The sequence below is a fragment of the Mercenaria mercenaria genome, chromosome 16 (assembly GCF_021730395.1).
Source record: "Mercenaria mercenaria strain notata chromosome 16, MADL_Memer_1, whole genome shotgun sequence".
Taxonomy (NCBI): Eukaryota; Metazoa; Mollusca; class Bivalvia; order Venerida; family Veneridae; genus Mercenaria; species Mercenaria mercenaria.
Window position 1 is genome coordinate 52,162,911 of NC_069376.1, and position 18,428 is coordinate 52,181,338.

At 34.1% G+C, this 18,428-nt stretch overlaps 1 protein-coding gene across 1 annotated transcript; it reads left to right on the forward strand.

Moving 5' to 3' along the window:
- Window positions 1-11,693: 11,693 nt before the first annotated feature.
- On the forward strand, window positions 11,694-17,893 carry LOC123539885 (transmembrane protein 205-like). The gene is made up of 4 exons (XM_053527076.1): window positions 11,694-12,026; window positions 14,861-15,030; window positions 15,279-15,442; window positions 15,732-17,893. The coding sequence occupies exons 1-4, from the start codon at window positions 11,956-11,958 to the stop codon at window positions 16,050-16,052; spliced, it is 726 nt and encodes a 241-aa protein (XP_053383051.1). The 5' UTR covers window positions 11,694-11,955; the 3' UTR covers window positions 16,053-17,893.
- Window positions 17,894-18,428: the final 535 nt, after the last annotated feature.

Sequence of the window (18,428 nt, forward strand, 5' to 3'; positions counted from 1 at the left end):
ACAAAATCATCAAGAATCTTATATATGACATGTTTCTTGCAAAGTATCAAGTACGTGCTTGCAATGTCCTGAGTACATATAATGGTATTGACACGAGTCTATTTCCACTGTTCCAGTTGTCACTTAAAATGCACATAACACTTGTGAACTATCAATTTACCCAATTCTTTCAAAAGTAGATCAAAGTGGATAGAAATTTGGATCAGAAAATTTGTTGGAATATGACTGGTGTTCCGATAATACAGTACTTCAAAAACTAACTGAAATTATTTGTGGCACATCAGCAACATGTGACTCGGATGATGACTTTGAAGAAGTAGAGATGGTCAATATAATTGACACAATATACGAAACAGACAGTGATTATGACGACTAAAGTGACTGAAAATATAAATCTGAAAAGAACTGTTAATAGCAGTAAATACTAATTTGCTTATTACAAGGTATCGGAAGAATGATTTATGCTACAACTTAATTGTTTTTCAATTTTGAAATATGTGAATTTATTTGGTTAAGCAAGTAAGCGGTTGTAAGCGTGTATTTTTCAGTAACTACAATACACATTCAGTAACGTATTGTAAGGTAGTTTACAATGTCAGTGCTGTGCTATATGCATTTTTATATCAAACTAGTTCAAACTTGATAAGATTCTCGCATTATCTAAGTTTAAACATCATTATAAGTATTACATAAACAATCTATTGACTGAAAAATGAATATATTATATCATGAATTTTAGTAATTGTGTATAATTATAATGGTAACGTACATGTTCTTAAAACTGTTGAACGATGCATTCTTAAAAACTAATGTAATGTGTATATGAAAATACTATATATTAGACATATCTGATATTTTCTGACAACTAAACCTATTGAATTAATTGATAAGAGTATTTTTGTAAAACATATGGTAACGTAAATTACAAAATGAAATGATTGATTTAGAGAACAAAACTAAACGAGAACATTGACAACAGCATATTCTGCATATCACTAAACCCACTTGCTAATGATTTTGTTTGTTTCTACCATATACATTATCGCATTCCAGTTTTATCTTTTATTAAATAACTGTTAATGTAACGTAAAGAACATGATGTAATTCATAGAGAACCCGTTTGCCAGATGGCAGAATTCAAAACTATGGACTACATACATGGGGCTTCAAAAATAATGGGATCTAGAGTGGGTGGGTGTGGGATTCACCTTCCAGCTCTAGGCCGAATAAATTGTATATGTATTGCTTGCCTTGTTTCAGGAACTGGTATATCAATAGGATGTCTAGCCTCGTGTTGTATAAATACGAGCTTAGGTGATTGTATGAAAGTTAAACTGTATATTTTTGTCTTGTTTCAGGTACTGGTATATCAATAGGATGTCTAGCCCCGTTTGCAATAGTGGGCATGATATATAATGAATACCCTGGATTTCAGTTAGCGTTACTAGCAGTTTCGGGTAGCTTGGGGCAAATGATACTACCTATTGTTTACGAAGCATTTCTTACTTACTATCACTGGTCCGGGGCCTTTATTCTTCTTGCAAGTATTGCTCTGCATGGTGTTCCTTGTGGGCTTCTGATCTATTATTCAAGAAACCTACTTGTCAGTAAAGACGATAAAAATGTAAGCTATTCTAGTGAAGTTTGTGGCAAAGAGCTGTTGAGCCCAGTGATGTGGTTGTATATCGTTATCAGTTTGATATTATTTGGGACAGGTAAGCTTTAAGAAATATATGACAGGAAAAAAACTGGTAATAAACCTTCAATAAAATGTAATTCAGTACCTTTTTTTGTTGGATTTGCGTCGCACCGACACATGATAGGTCATATGGAAACTTTCCAGCTTTAATGGTGGAGGAAGACCCCAGGTGCCCCTCTGGCATTATTTAATCACGAGCGGGCACCTGGGTAGAACAACCGACCTTCCGTAAGCCAGCTGGATGGCTTCTTCACAAGAAGAATTCAACGCCTCGAGTGAGGTTCGAACCCACATCGATGAGGGGCAAGTGATTTGAAGTCAGCGACCTTAACCACTCGTCCATGGAGTCCCCCTAGTTTTATGTGTAGTATACATTGTTACCAGTGTAAACTCAAATTAGTTGAACTGTAGCAATTTATTGCATTTCGTGTAATTTAATTTTTAGCTGCTACAATCTCAAGTTCGTTCATCTATGTCCATTCCAGTACAATTATATCATGGTTTGAATTATATTATCCGGAAAAGGTATTTTATATAGAAAGAAGAAGGAAATTACGGATATTTAACACTTTTCATTGTATTTCGGGCTCACTGTTATCCCTAGAAATCTGTGTAGTTTATAATTTTAAAAGTATGTACGTTAGCTGTCTAAGATAAGCTTAAAAGGTATATGTCGCGGGGCTCATGTTTCCATGGTAACGCAGTTACTCTTACTTCTAAACAACTATGTATGATAACGGGTTTGTCAACGGCTTCAACAATGACCAACATGGAATATTAGGGTAATATTATAGTACCCTATATACCTTAACATTTAAAGTAACCATGGCAACAAAGGTGTTCAAAATATTGTTTATCTTGCTTTTTATCGCAATTTCTTCGTAAATACTAAATAGGAGTATCTTTCTCGTTTAATTTAGCTTCAGATTATTTTATTTCTAAAGTAAGCAATATGTTCGTGTTATTTGCAGTTATTTAAACAAAGCTTAAAATACTTACAGCAGTACCCCTCGTCGGACAATTTTATGAATGAATCATTGTACGTGCAATTATTTTTCTCATGGATCGTGTTGAAATACAGATACAAAGCTAAAGCTGAAGCTGTCTTCCTTAAAGGGGTCAATGCCTTTGAATTTTACATTTAGATATACCCGGTATTGGTTACGGGAAATCTTTCCATGGTAGCATTAATTTGGTTCAAGAAAACACTGTTCTTTTACTGAAATTTGAATAATTTTAGAGTATAGTGTATATAATAACACAAGTAAACATCATCCATATCCTTACATTCTGCCTAACATTTCAATATAACTACATAAAAGCCGCAAAATATTGGTCATTATTCCGAGCGAAAGACTCAAAAAGTATTTCGGCAATTAATGGCTGTTTGAAAATAGTTAAAAAAAAGAATGCTCAGAATTACGTACTTTCAAAATAAAAGCTATTAATTTTGCGCGCTAACTGACACGTAACGTCAAGACGTTGACAACGTCATTTTAACTAAACAATATTTTGTAGCGTTCCTGTGGTAATTTATTCATTATTTCAGCATTATTAAACCATTAAGCATCAGATCAGAGACAGATTAATGATTTTTTTCAAAAGAATAATATTATAAAAGCACATTTAACTTGTCGTAAACGTTGTCGTAACTGTCACGTTCACTCCGGTTGGGCATGTCCACATACAAATGTAAAGGTATACTATCTCCTTAAACGACGGCCAGCTGAGCAGAGAAGGCAAATGCACGAGGTGTTACTTTTTCTACATAATCATTCTGTTCATTATTATTAATTCGTACAAATCTATATTTGCGTTTACCTTATGTAAAATAGGAAACAAATTTCAGCAAAGTGCAATCGTCATATTTCTGTAACAAAGAGTAATTGATAGAATAAATATGGTTTCATCTAACTTTTCTTGTTGAATCTTTATATTGAAAGAAATAAATATTGTTCATGTAACGTTTCTTTTTGAATCTTTATAATAAAATTATTTGCCTGCATGGTATTTATATTTTTAAAAGAAATATGTTTATTTAAGAGTAAATTTAGAACCGTGGTTCCTGGTTGACCAAATGGTATCCATTGGATATTCAGAAGAATTTGGAACTCAGCTGCTCTCTGTATTCGGATTTTCGAATCTGGTTGGACGTATCGTCGGTACTATATTGAAGTTTAGATGCAAATCATTTCCAGCACTTTACAACATGTTTTACATTTGTCCTTTGATAGCCCTGGGTCATACCCTTATATTGATACTACAAACTCTCAAATTCTGGATGATGGCTGCCTGCATTGTATATGGTTTCGGATTTGGAATTTTTATTGCAATGACACCTGTTGTTATTTACGATTTAGTGGGACCTGACAAGTTTCTGCAAGCTTTGTCTCAGCTTCTCCTGGTTATTGGAATTGCAAAGCTACTGTGCAATCTTTTAGGAGGTACGGCACTTCTATAATTGTATTTAAATAAACCAATATTGTAGTCGTATATAGTCCAAGATGTTTTTTCCACATATTACAAACATAATGGTCAAGTTTGTTTCATAGAACGTCTAATATATATTCTAATATCTAATTGAGAAATATAGCAAGCAAAAGGTATGTCTTCGATGAATAATAGGTTTTTTATTTGCAATATATTCTTGAAAGCAATAAAATAGGAGTTAATTTTTTTAAAAATCTAATCTCATCGGAACATTGGCAATTTTATTTTGTGACTCTATTTTCAAGTAGCATTCGAGATGTATATGGAACATATGATTTGGCTTATGAGCTGGGTGTAGCAGCAGCACTTCTGGCGACCGTCGGTTTCTTGGTCATGGCATGCATCACGAGGAAACGCCACAAAAAGGAGAAACTTGTACAGCAACACTATTCGAAAATCACACCATACAACTCTATAAATTGAACTGTTTAATTACTTGTATTTTCAGAATAACTGAATTCTAGGTTAATGAATTGGAAAAATGCTCTGTGTGTTCATCGTACGTCGCACGCAATCAGTTGCGATGACCCAGTGTCGTACTTTTCGTTCTTGCAATAGTCTTCGTACAAAAATAATGGCGTTTGATATATCCTTTGAATAATGAATAACAGATGTATTCAAATTTACTTTTCTTTGGATAGTTAGTTACAAAATGCATAGGCATCCGGTATTAGATAACCTTATGTCAAACAGAACGTGAGAAATAGGTAACCATTTTCATCATAAAAGACCATAGTTTCGAACAAAATTTCACTATTTTTCAATAACGTCAACATTTTACTTTTTGTATAGTCATCAGTAAATTTATCAAAAATACATTATGTATATAGTACATAGGATTAAATTTAAGTTTTTAGTCAGTTTTACTTGGAGTTCTCTAAAAACGTTTACACGTACACATGTTCAAGGAGGTACAATGTAGTCTAAATGGATGCTACAGTCCACATACTCTAACCCCGGCTTGACCTAACCTCAACATCTGCACATGCTACAAGTACCAAAATTACAGTTTTAAAGGCGTCCGCAGATTAGTTCATACGGCGATGTACATGAAACTTTCAGTGACACACTAGAATGCAATTCCATGAAAAGCGGCGTATATAGTCCTCAGTTAAATAAATAAAAGACGCAAAACTCGTTGACATTGCGTTTGACAAAACTGAAATATCATACGTAAAGTTCGTAAAATAGTACTGTATCAACTCTATAACAGAGTACTGTCGCTGATTGCTGTAAAAAAGCTGTGTTTATATGTTTAACCACATTATCTGTGTCTTCCATAAAGAAAATTTATAAAAGATTGACAATAGTGTTATACGTACACATTGACTTTATCAAACTGTGAATTGCACGCAGCTTTCCCCAGGCCTCATTTTGAATTTAAATCTGATCATATACGTACTTTCTCGATTTGTCTCCCCTAAACAAAGGAATAGAAATTATAGATTTACCTAAAATGTTAAAGACAAATCTATTATAATTGGTTCTGTTATTAAATATTTCAGCAAACCAGTCGAACTTAGCATAAAAGTAGAAGTGTCACCCTTACTGAAAAGGTCAGCCAAATCAGCTTATGAGACACCTACATACATTGAACAGCATTACGTCCCGATCCCTATTTTCTAATGCCAGGCGTAGTAATAGTTCAGATTGACCTGTCTATATGTTCTATTTTAATCGGTCTGGTATTTTGTCACTAATGTGAGAGTTTATGTCTGCGGGAATTATTGTTGGACACTTTCTTGTCCTTTTGTCTTAACTTGTTGAAAATAATGTAATTACGAGTTGACATGCCCCAAACATTGTTAAATGTTCAACAAAAATGTCCAACAAAATAGTTTTTACTCTTCCAGGCTTACACAGTGAGGACATAGGAAAGATCCCCCTCTTTTAATTACTCTCACGTCAGTGCAGTGAATCAGATCGATTCCAGTGTTCACACGAGTTTTTCTTTTACCATCCCATTACATTGACCCACTTTAGGAAAATTGCTAAGGGATATAGGTGCATGAAAAACACTTTTTACATAGCTGTTATTCATCACAACTTGTGTCACGTGACCGCCAAGGAATTTTGGACTTCAAACAACGATTTTGGCGTATAAAATGTGTCTGTAGTGGCTATATTTAGGGAAAATTTAGGGCAAAACCGCAATTTTAAGGACCTCGGCGATATGTTAAGTACATTATTATTACACCACACTCTTTTCATGCATATGTACACGTTCAAATATTAGTATATTACAAAAAACGAAAAGTTCAACAAAAACAAAATATGCAAGTTTACATGACAAAAGCATGATTGTAAAACACAAAGCAAACAAAGAAATATTCATACTAGGATATGAAAAAATAAAGTGGCCTTAGGATAAAGTGCTGTTCTAAATTCTAACATGAAAAGAAAAAAATGTATTGGTCAGTTTGCGAAATGTTTTACAAAGAAGTAGGTTGTTATCGGATTTTGAAAATGCAGCCAGCGTGTCAGCTTCCTTAACCTTGACGGGAAGGGAGTTCACTTCAATGTACATTGGTTTGGGATGGTAGTGTAAATTACCTTCACACACTAACTCTCTCTTTATGCTCCGTCCAAACAGATTATTTCAAGTTTTCTGGTTTTGCCGGGATTTAGACTTAGATTAAGATTTAGAGCCGAAATTTAGACAGACTTCTGCCTCACGCGTTATTTATATGCTTCATGTAGAAATGAAATCGACACTAATACCAGCTGATGCATCCAATGTAATCATTATGAGTTAAATCAGAAGGAAAATATTTTAAATCCAAACCATTTCCGTTTTAATTCTTGTTAATATCATTATCCGGTTTTTGTTTTGATTTTTTATGAGAATATTATTATACGACCACAAACACAGAAATGATGGAACTATGATTTCGTTTGTCAAAAGAAGTTGTGATTTTCTATTGCTTGATAACATATTTAAGAAGCTGAGGAAACTTTAGTCGCTTCTTTAGTCTGCTTTCCTGTTACACTCCCTGGCCGAGACATATCAAAGGATCAACAGTGTCTTTGCTTGGCGCTCATCATTAACTGAATAACATATTCTCCTCTTTTATACCCTCGTGTCAATAATAGACACAGTCGGGAATGACGTGATTATTAACAGGAAATAAATCGATACATTAGGGTGTCGATACATTCAAAACATTAATGTGTCACCTGCTTAATAAACTATAGATGAGATAGCTGAGCCGCTTGTTTAAATGACAATGCATTTATTAAAGAGTTAAAGGCGTACGCTAGAATTCCCTGTATATGAGATGGGCGAAAATTTTCCCAATAACAGAATTTCTTTAAACTTTGGATATTGAAGGACAATCATCTAAGAAACAAAAAAATGCAATAAAAATCATAGGTCACCGGATTCGAAAAAGAGTTATCTGCCCTTGAAAACGTCATTTTTGGGGGGAAATGCCGTTTTCAAGGGCAGATAACTCTTTTTCGATACCGGTGACCTATAGTTTTTATTGCATTTTTTTGTTTCTTAGATGATTGTCCTTCAATATCTAAAGTTTGAAGAAATTCTGTTATTGGGAAAATTTTCGCACCAAATTCTAGCATACGTCCTTAAAGCAAACGAATCTTTTTTTCTAAATTGTCTATTTTTTTATATAATGGACTAAATATAACAACGTCCACTAAAACGTATTCGCTACCTTTGTTTTCAAGTCTTCTGCAAAGTATATCATCTGTCATATTTATTTAAGGTTAAATTGACATAGAATACGATTTCCTATTTATTTCAAATGAGTTATGTTTAAAACATCATTTCTAGGCTATTATCTAATTTCTGCGTCGATGGTTAATTCGCAGCAGAAATGGCGGGAAATGAAAAGACAACAGCATCAGCTCACCGCGCAGTTTATTTTAGCGGAAGATTCTTTCTGTGTCTTAAGGATGTACGAGCGATTTTTTTCTAATGTTAAGAATTTTGTAATACCCTGTGAGCTTGAAGAACATTAGTTTCTAAGACAAAGAAGAGCAGAAAAAACATAGGTCACCGAACTTGTTTTGATTTTATAGGATATTTTCTTCACCCACTGTTTACGCATTTCTGAAATTTTGTAAAACTAAAAAAGTGTTGGTACTTTATAAAACATATAATATCCTACTTAATCTTATAGGGATTTCAGGTCTTAGAGGTTAATATTAATATATGGTAATGTCAGTATTATATAAGCATAATTGTCACTAACAAATCTCTTTAATTTTTACATGTTGACATAATTACCCCACCCACTTTATTTTCAATGGAAAAAACGTATTTAGATGTACAAAAAAAATTCTGACGTTAAGATTTTCAAAATATTTTGCAACATTAATGACACACCAAAATACTTCAAAATGGAAAGAAAAAAAGTTGGGATCACCGTGCATCTAAGAGATTTATTAAGAAAAAACTGTCAAAAAGTGGTGAATTTTGATATTTTTTGTTCTTTGTGTTTTAATTTATATTTTCTAGACAATATAAAATGCTATCTTGAAAACCTCTGTGTGTTAGCCAAAACGAAGAACGGTTTACATCACACGCATGTTTTGAATGTTTCTATGTTATAAAAGTAGTTCAATTATAACAATAAACATAAGGAATAAATGACTTACTTTGTGCTTGCATACACATTGTTACTTGTTTATGGAATAATAATTTAAGTATATTTTGACAATTTTGACAATGCAGAATGGATCAGTAAAGGTATAGACAAGAATGAAGGAATCAGTTGTAACATTGAATACGAAGTTATATTTGAGAAAGTGAACTAGTATTATATACATGCAGAATATACTATTTCGGCATGTTATACAACTGTACTAGGTGGTATAATACATGTATAACATTTATATTTCATAATCAAAATTTAGTCCTGCAAAATTTAGCATCCAAGAATTTCGAATTTACTACTTTCAGTTGTAAATTTACATTGTTTTCATTTGATCGTAAATCTATACACTGATTATCACGTTGAACTTGTTTACACGTTTTAAACTGACTTGTGAAAGTATCTGGAATTCTGCAAAGTGTCACGTTTCATTGAAGAATGTCCTTATCATTGTTGAATCTGCTTATCTCCAAATTCGCGGGTGTTTTAAGTTCTATTGTAGTATTTATTTATGTTTTACTCATGACTAGAGATGGGAAATATTTTCTGAATTCAGTTATGACAATGTTACTGTTTGAAAGCAATGTACGCTTCATAAACTTCCAAGTCATCTTGTGTAAGATCGTTCTTATTGATGGTTTTAAAGTTGTGAAGTTTAATTATTATTGTTTGAAAAAAAAAGTTTAACAAAAATATATAATTTATTTTCATGTGCACTACTTTCCGGCAAAACTGTCCGCAAATATAGGTTACAGTCACAGTTATTTGGTGTGGACTTCCTCTAACACGATCTGCCACAATTGCTATAAAAGCATATAGCAAACTGCCTGTATATGTGAATCTTCAATAAATATTTATTTGCAATACTAATATGAAAAATCCATGCACATTTCCGTTACAAAAGGGAATTTGACGTCACGTCGACATATTGTTCGGCGCAATACAGGCGTTGAGAAAGAGTACTGCCAGATTTGGTCTACTATTCTATATAAAAGACGTTTCAGACTTGTGTAACACTTAATTATAACAGACTGTATAGGTTATGAATAACATGTATTAATATATTAAATGAAAAACAAATTGCCGCAGATTTGGCGAGAAATATTTTGTGACGAAGAAGTACCCGAAAAAATACAAAAAACAAAACAAAATATATATTGACCATAAGCGAAAAGCAAGTGAAAGTGACTTATAACCTGGGGATAAAGTTCTTTGGAAAGACACAAGAAACAGAAATACAAAAATGAGCACAAACTATGAACCAACACCGTGTATTCTTATTTAGAAAAATGGCAATCGGTGTATTTTTAAATCTTCTGATAATGTCATACACAAACGCACTAGCACTTACGTGAAAAAAATGAAAGAATTTGACGCGAAAAACTGAGAATGATTAAAAAAATTCTCTGGCTTCAGCAGTAGAAAAAGTTCTCGAGAGCGTGTTCTGTTTACATTTATTAGCTGATATTTGCAAAATTAAACTTTTTGTTTTGATAAATGTCGAGTGAATGAAATGTTATTGGCAAAGTATTTTCCTGTTACCGTAATTGTTTTCAGTTCGTGCTAGTTATTTGCCACAGTGTGCAGGCGTTTTGTCGTTTATACTTATAGTAAACCGCCTCGGTAGCCTAGTGGTAGAGCGTCCGCTTCGAGTGCGGGAGGTCGTGGGTTCGATCCCCTGCCGCGCCATACCAAAGACGTAAAAGTGGTAATAGTAGCTTCCTCGCTTGGCGCTCAGCATTAAGAGGATAGTGCTATGTATAGTGTATGTGTATGTGTATGTGTGTGTTTGTGGTGTACGCGACTGCGTGCTGTGGGTTTCGTTTTGGGGAGGCTGCGTTTCTGGTACGTGGCATTCCCTGTTTGATATTTGTCTTTGTTTTTTTCCAGTATAATGTGACTGGGTGGGGTACTATGCCACGTGTCTACTGAGTGATATTCCAGTGAGGCAGCACAATAAAGTTGGGCATTGCGCTCATTGCTACAAGTAGACACCGTCGTTAATATGACTGAAAAATTGATGAAAAAGACGTTAAACCCGAACACACACACACGCACGCACGCACGCACGCACGCACGCAGACACAGACACACACACACACACACACATACTTTTAGTTTCTTTTTAAAAAATAGTAATTTCTTTAATTAGGAAAATATCATTCTGAAGAAAGGGGAAAAACTCTAGGGTATGTACGGTAAATTACGTGGTTATGTCCTGGCGGGAATCTTATGTATTAATAGGTATGCATGCTTGATGCTCCAGTATATTTGCCATCTATAAGTATGATTGTATATTAAAAGCATTTAACCCACTAAGTAATGTCAATTTAACACTACAAACATATCTAGATTTATTATTTTATTAGTATTCCTTAATTACAACGCCAGGTAGGTGTGATTAAATATGTCGCTTATCATGCAATTTTTGAGAGAATGAAAAATCAACGTTCCTCAACCAAGGAGAGAGTTCGTTTGTTTTAAGCCCGACAAAGCTCAGACAAGAACAACAGAAAATAAATGAAGCAGCATACAACAAACGTATCAATCATAGTTTTTAAAATTGCTTTTCTTACCTAATTAACGTAAGACTTATTCTTGCATCATATTAACAGAAGACTCATTGAAAGATTTTGCACGTTTAAAGGGACATTTCACATTTCATCATCCATTAAAGTACGTGCTTTTTTTTTATTGATAACCAAGTTTTTAATCGGTCAACCCTTCAGTAAAATAAATAGTGTGCAGTAGTATTTCCTTAATCAGTTGTTATCAGGTGTTAGTCTGCACTCCTGACGTATTGACCTTACAGGGTTTATTTGTTATGCTCTTTTTAAAGGTGAACTTATTTTAACCTTACTGTTTACGTGATAATAAGCATATACAGACCTGTATTATTTCAAAATACGCTCGCACGCTTGATGGAGTTGCCTAAAATAACATTTTCATTGATGGATAGTGTTTAAATTGCTTAACATTTATTGCATTTCTAACATTTATTTCAGTTCATACTCGCTTAAGAGTGTAATTTAAGATAAGGAGTTTGCTTTTGAATGAAATAAAATTAGAATCTTGTTTAAATAAAAGCAAGGACGTTTGTTTTTTTTAATAAAAAATTTGTTGTTGAACCATTCAGGAGATAATAGTAGTATGGGATTAAAAGTAGCGACTGCAACTCAAGTAAACAGACAGCAGAGCGTGTGTGTTCCTCGAACGTCATGGTCAGTATAATAAATTAAGCAATGATATATTTGTGATATAATAATAACACGCATCTTCAAAAGGAAATCACTGCCTAAGATATATTGTCTCGATTCCAACATGATATCAAGGATTATTGTCTTAAAAATGATGAAACCCCTTAAATATTTGACGGTATGTATCTTTCAGTGCGCCGCTTTGACGTTTGACGATATGACGTAATAAGTGTGACGCATTATCAGTGCTTTTATTGCAAATAAAATACATGTTCAGTAGAAAATAAGATGGGTCTTGTCGAATGTTTCACAGCGCAGTAACTTCGACACATTATACTAATGTATCACTTAATACATCTTTTTTTCTTATTTACTTGTTTAATGCATTATTCACTTACGCAGAACATAGTTGTTAGATTTAACGTCACACCTACTAATGATATGTCCTAATTTCTTTAAAACATTTAACACGTGTTTTATAACAGAAATTGAAATATGTGTACCCTGAACACGTCTGTATAAATTGTTCAATTCCGTTTAATTGTATGACCTTATTGTAGTCTCTATCACCAATTATTGAGTACAGCCTCTTCCAAAAGTATCATTCTAATGGTAACATTTGAATCCCAAAACTGAATTAGATGGAGGGATATACTTCATAATGACATTTGCTTTTGGACAAACAATTACATATTTTCTCCAAAAATATCTACTTATGACAACTTACAACGTGCCCCTCATGGTATTTTCAGGCACGGGTTGCCACCTGGGTAGAACCTCTGACCGTCCGCAAGCTAGCTGCATAGCTTCGTTACATGAAAAGTTTTTATACCTTATGTCTAGTTAACCTTTGGCCTGCGATGCATCTGCGGAGCCCATAGACTGCCCGTATTATCCTTTCCAAGCGGCCTCCGTGCGGATGCAAAAGACGGCAGTGCGACTTTCATACGGATTAAGGGGCTCCGCAGCATCTACGATTTTGTTTAGCGTAAAGTAATACAAATTTGAAAAAATCGTTATCCCGTAGACATGTCGCAGATGGCATTGCACAATCCCCGAACGGGCATCGATATGAGGCCGCGCGCTGATCGTGCAGCCAACGCACGATTTTTCGTGGACATGGTGCCCAGTAGAAAACGTACGGAGATTGTAGACCCGTGGGACCTTCGCACGGCCCTCGCACAACTGCCACAAGGTTGCCACTCGCTGCCCGAACAGTACCCGTGAAATCACACGGATACTGGGCAATCATCGCGTGGTAGCCATTGGGCGGCCTTGATATGGGTAAAACATTTTCAAATGGTAATATACATTGGCCATCTCCAGCATGTTTTCATTATTCGTCCCTTCAGAGAAAAGTCGTACGATTTCCATGGGAAGCTTGCGGAGACTGCACGGCAACTGCACTGAAATTGCACGATTTTCGTATAATCTCCGCGCATCGTCCGAATGGATTTCTCCCGGCCTTTCCCCGAGAGCCTGTACAAAAAAGGCACGATGGTCGTATATAATGTGAACACACGCCGTAGCCCGTAGCCACCTATGATGCCCCTAAAACCACAAGGAAAATCGTAGACTTATTTTTCGCACGGCGCCCGGGTCAAATGTGAAATTAGGCATAATAAAGTAGGTTTCAAAATCATAGAGGTGCGGGGCAAGTCTTTCGATGTCAGCAACATTAATCACTTGAAGATGGAAGACCGTTTTTATATCGAACTGATTATTATAAATAATTGTTTAGAATAAATTGAAAACTCATCTATTGTTTACGTATTTTAACGGCCATTTCACATATATGCCGGACTGTAACGGAAACTAAACTGATGTTTCGTTATCGTTTCGGACTCGGCCAGGGCTATCACATATACGCCGAATTTTCACCCAAATCTCTGGACTAAGATGTATAGAATCATAGCAAAATCAATAGAAACTCGTGAAATGGACATAATATGGGTGATATTGAAATGTAATTACTTGGATATCAATAATACACACAGAGCATAGATGAAATAGGTACATGTGGAGAAATCAGCTAGCTTGTTTGGAAATTCAATGATGATCCAGCACCATTTTTAACAAAAAAACTGAATCGACTGATTTGTTAAAAACGCGATCTTATTCACATTTTCGGACCAAATTCGGTAACCAGTCTAGGACTTCAGTTCGTACAGGGTTTTGATCCGGTTCCACTTTACTTTTCGATTCAATTGTGTGAAGTTTTTCGTTTCGATTGTTGTACCTTTATATGTGGAATGGCCTTAATGTCTTTAATACAAATAGGGTATGTCTGTCTGAATTTAGAAAGAACGTACCTAAATATTACTAAATAGATTGCCTGTAAATAATGCCTTAAATATGTACTTAAGGTACACACAATTCGTGGTTATTGGTTGACTCCCAAATGAGGGGAAGCAAGTTGGGAATCTGGTTCGCAATATTTATAACAATGGTTGGCTATTTGAAAGTTGGCTGTTTTGCATCTAAATTTATCCGAGTGATATCAGATAAATGGAACAAATGTATATCGCAGTTTAACTTCCTAGTTTATTTTCTCTAGATTTTTGTATAAAAAAGTATAGTGGCTTAACATTATACGTCATCTTTTAACTTAATGATTTTATTTTCTAATAATATGAAATTCTGTAGATAATACATGTCGGGTTATAAGGACGAAACCATTATGCCACTCAGCTCATTACTGAAGTAGTTAACAGCTGTTCCTTTGATGAAAGATGATGTATCACGTAATGTAGCAATAATAAGATATTTGTAAAAATATGCGTCTTGTACTATGTTGATAAATGTACAAAGAGTAAAGACACAAACTTACTTTATGATATATTTTTTTCTGTTTACAGCTCAAAGCTTGGGCGTTATTTTTCCTTGTTGACGGTTGTGGTTTTGATGATATCTATCACTGTTGGATCTAGTAATACAACTGAAAACAGATCTACAAACATCGTATTTCTACATCTACTCAGTTTTGCTGCACATTTTGGAGTACAATGCTGGGTAACATTTGTGGCAGGTAATAGTTTTATAACATCTAAATAACAATCTATAATGGAATAAACTTTTCATAATAAACACTCGCTAAAACCTATCCGAAACTATGAATGTCATATAAAATAATTCCTACGTTTTATACTTAGTTTGATTCATGATTTGAGTGAATTTTCTACTGCCGATTTAAAGTGAAATTAAATTGTTTACAAACGATACCAGTTTTTGTACTCACTACGTATGGTCAAAGTTTCATTCTGTTTTTTTTTTCAGGTTTCGCGATGTTTTTCAGTGTGCCTAGAATCATGTTCGGGCACTTACAAAGTAGAATGTTCCCGCTTTACTTTACATTAACATTGGTTTTGTCGTGTGTTACGTTGTTAACATATGTTGTACAGCATCCCTATCCGACAATGACGCCATCAGAAGCAAAGCAGGTACATAACATTTATCGAGTGTTCACATTTCACAAAAGTATTTTTTAACAAAAAAGTTTCGTATCTGAGCATTATATTATCAGAAACTAAACGGTCAAACAATATCGATTGGTTGCAGCTGCATGAAAAATACTTGCTAATTATCTAATACTTACTTACAAATAAATATTTTTGTTCAAAAATTTACGTGAAGTTAATTAAGAATGATGAGTTTACGACACATCAATAATATATTTAAATAGCTTGACTTGTTTTGTCTTGTTTAAAGTCATTTTTTTTCTCCTTTTAGCTAATGGGAATGTGCATATGTGTAATATCAACATTCGTCAACAGTTTCTACCTGGCACCGGAAATCGTCAACGCAATGATTAGCATCTTTGAGATAGAAAAATCATCCGGAGTAGCATATGTCATAGGATACTGTGACAGAACTGAACTGAAGAAAGATCCAAAGTACTGTGAACATTATAAACGATTCAGATCGGTTCACAGTATATCAGGGGTTGCTAATGTTGTCACTCTAATTTGTAACATAATGTATTTATACCACCTGGCTAGTATTAGCGTTAGTCTACACTTGAATCATTTGAATAATGCCTATCGCATATGAATTTGCATTCATCGTTGAGAAATCAGTATTAGATTTACATAGAAATATTTATTTTAACCTATTTACAGGAGAATATATTTGTTGTGTGATTTTTATCTCATGTATACGTCTGGTCAGTAGTTTGTATTATATTTCTTCTGAATGATAGTTCAGACATCATGTATTTGGAATATATCACATGTACTATCTAAAAGAAATTACCATCAACTTGATATTGAACAATATATTATCAGTTTACTGAGAATCGTATATATCTTTTTGTTAGATTCTTTCTTGAAACATACTCTTTTTTTCATGATCAATAGCATATTACAACATTTATGTTTCATTTCATATACATATATGCTTTTAACATTGTCGATTTCTGAGAGTTATAAAATATTCTGTCCATTAAACAGGTCCCAGAAAAGTCATAGCTAAATCTGGCTATATATAGCTAGAAATGGCTTTAAAACCAATAACAATTGTACAATATATGGCAATGTCAAAACGAAAACAGTCATTATCCCATCCTAATTGTTTATAAGACAAAAGACAATCGCAAAGAACTGAAATCTATGCAGTCTAAATTTCAATACATGTTACGAATTTTATAAATCATTACTAAATTAGTCATAAGTAACAGTGATTCATTTGAATTTGACATATTTTGCATCATTGTTATTTGTTTTATAGCTAATTCTAGCTATATATAGCTAGATTAAGCTAAATAGCTAATCTGTATCTGTAGGGTAGACGACGCAGGACCACTTCTGGTATAAGGCGTCGGGGTGAGTAGGGTCGTTCAGTAACGATGTGTGAGAGCTGTTTTAAAGCTCTCTACTGTTTCTGCGCACGCAATATTGTCTTTCAGTTTATTCCAGTCCTGCACTGCCTTAATAAAAAAGAATGTCTGTATTGATCTGAGTTGGCGTTATTTACTTTGAAACAGTTTGAGTGGTTAAAGCAGAATTTTTCAACGATGTTTGAGCTGATGCTGTCACTTATAATTGTAGGACGTATACGTCTTTTATTAAGTACTGTTGTTAAATAACTGGTCTTGTTGATTGCCGGCACCATACCCCTGATGATTTTATAGATAAAAATTAGTCTTGCCTGCTGTCTTCTTTCCTGCAAGCTGTCCAGGTTGAGTCTTTGTAACATGTCAGTAACACACCCATCTTCTCTGGAGTGATAGTCTTTTAAAATGAACCTTACTGCGTGGCGTTGAATTTTCTCCAGGGAGTTGATATCCTTAACATAGTATGGATCCCAGGTAATTGACCCATACTCAAGTGTAGACCGGAAAAGTGAAATATATGCAAGTTTCCTACAGTCTTGAGCACAATTCCTAAGGTTCCGTTTTAAAAATCCCAACGTTGAATTTGCTTTTTTACAAATATTGGTGATATGTGTTTACCATGTAAGATCCTTTGATATAGTTAATCCAAGGTAGGGATTTAAGTCCACTTGTTGTAAGATGGTTTTATCTAGCTCGTAGAAGAAATTTGACTTCTGGCAGACACTTAAAATATAACACTTCTTGGCATTACATTTCATGCCCCATAAGTTTGCCCATTTTTCTAGTGCGTGTAGATCATTCTGTAGAAGAAGATGGTCATTATGTGAACGGATGGGTCTGTATAATAAACAGTCATCAGCAGACAGGCGTACTGTAGATTTAACGGAATCTGGAAGGTCGTTTTTGTGACATAACTAATTTTTGGACATTTGTGACATTTCTGGGACTTGTTAAAGAATACTCATTTCGCTATATACATCGTTGTTCATATTATGATGTCAAATGATTATCCAATGTTAGATATATACGTTCATGTATAAATATAAAAAGAATGACTTCACTTACATTTCTTTCTGTTATTGTTTTGTCTTCATTGATTTATTTTGTTGGCAGACTCGAGAAGTATTCAGAGAACATATGGCAGGCAAATTTCGAATCGTCTTTGAAACATATAAACACGCGTAACTTGAGGTAGATAATGAAAAATATTAATATCAGTAAATCTTAGAAAATGGTACATCGCAAATGCAAACAACCGAAGACTGAGTTTAGCCATTACACGTATTTATGAATGAAAGAACAATTTCCAGTAAAAGCCTTTGTAATAAACAATCAAAGTACGGTATTTAGTAAAAGCCTTTGTAATAAAAAATTATTCAAAAGGCTTTTTGATACATCAAATATCGTGTTACTAGTAGAACCCTATATGCACCTTACCCCATGCATTATTACCCTCTGCCGAAGGATTAAAGTTTTGGCGTCGTCCGGCTTTCCACACAACCATCATAGGTTTATTGGATTGCGAGAATACATCTAATATTTTGGCTTTATGTGACTGTTTGGGTTTTAAGTGGCTGCCTTATATGGCTTTTTGG

What these genes read in the sequence shown, in the direction of transcription:
- LOC123539885 (XM_053527076.1), top strand. Translation starts at nt 11,956, where the DNA reads ATGGGATTAAAAGTAGCGACTGCAACTCAAGTAAACAGACAGCAGAGC. An exon ending in CTGGGTAACATTTGTGGCAG is followed by an intron (nt 15,031 to 15,278) that starts GTAATAGTTTTA and finishes TTTTTTTTTCAG; the next exon opens with GTTTCGCGATGTTTTTCAGT. An exon ending in CGCCATCAGAAGCAAAGCAG is followed by an intron (nt 15,443 to 15,731) that starts GTACATAACATT and finishes TTCTCCTTTTAG; the next exon opens with CTAATGGGAATGTGCATATG.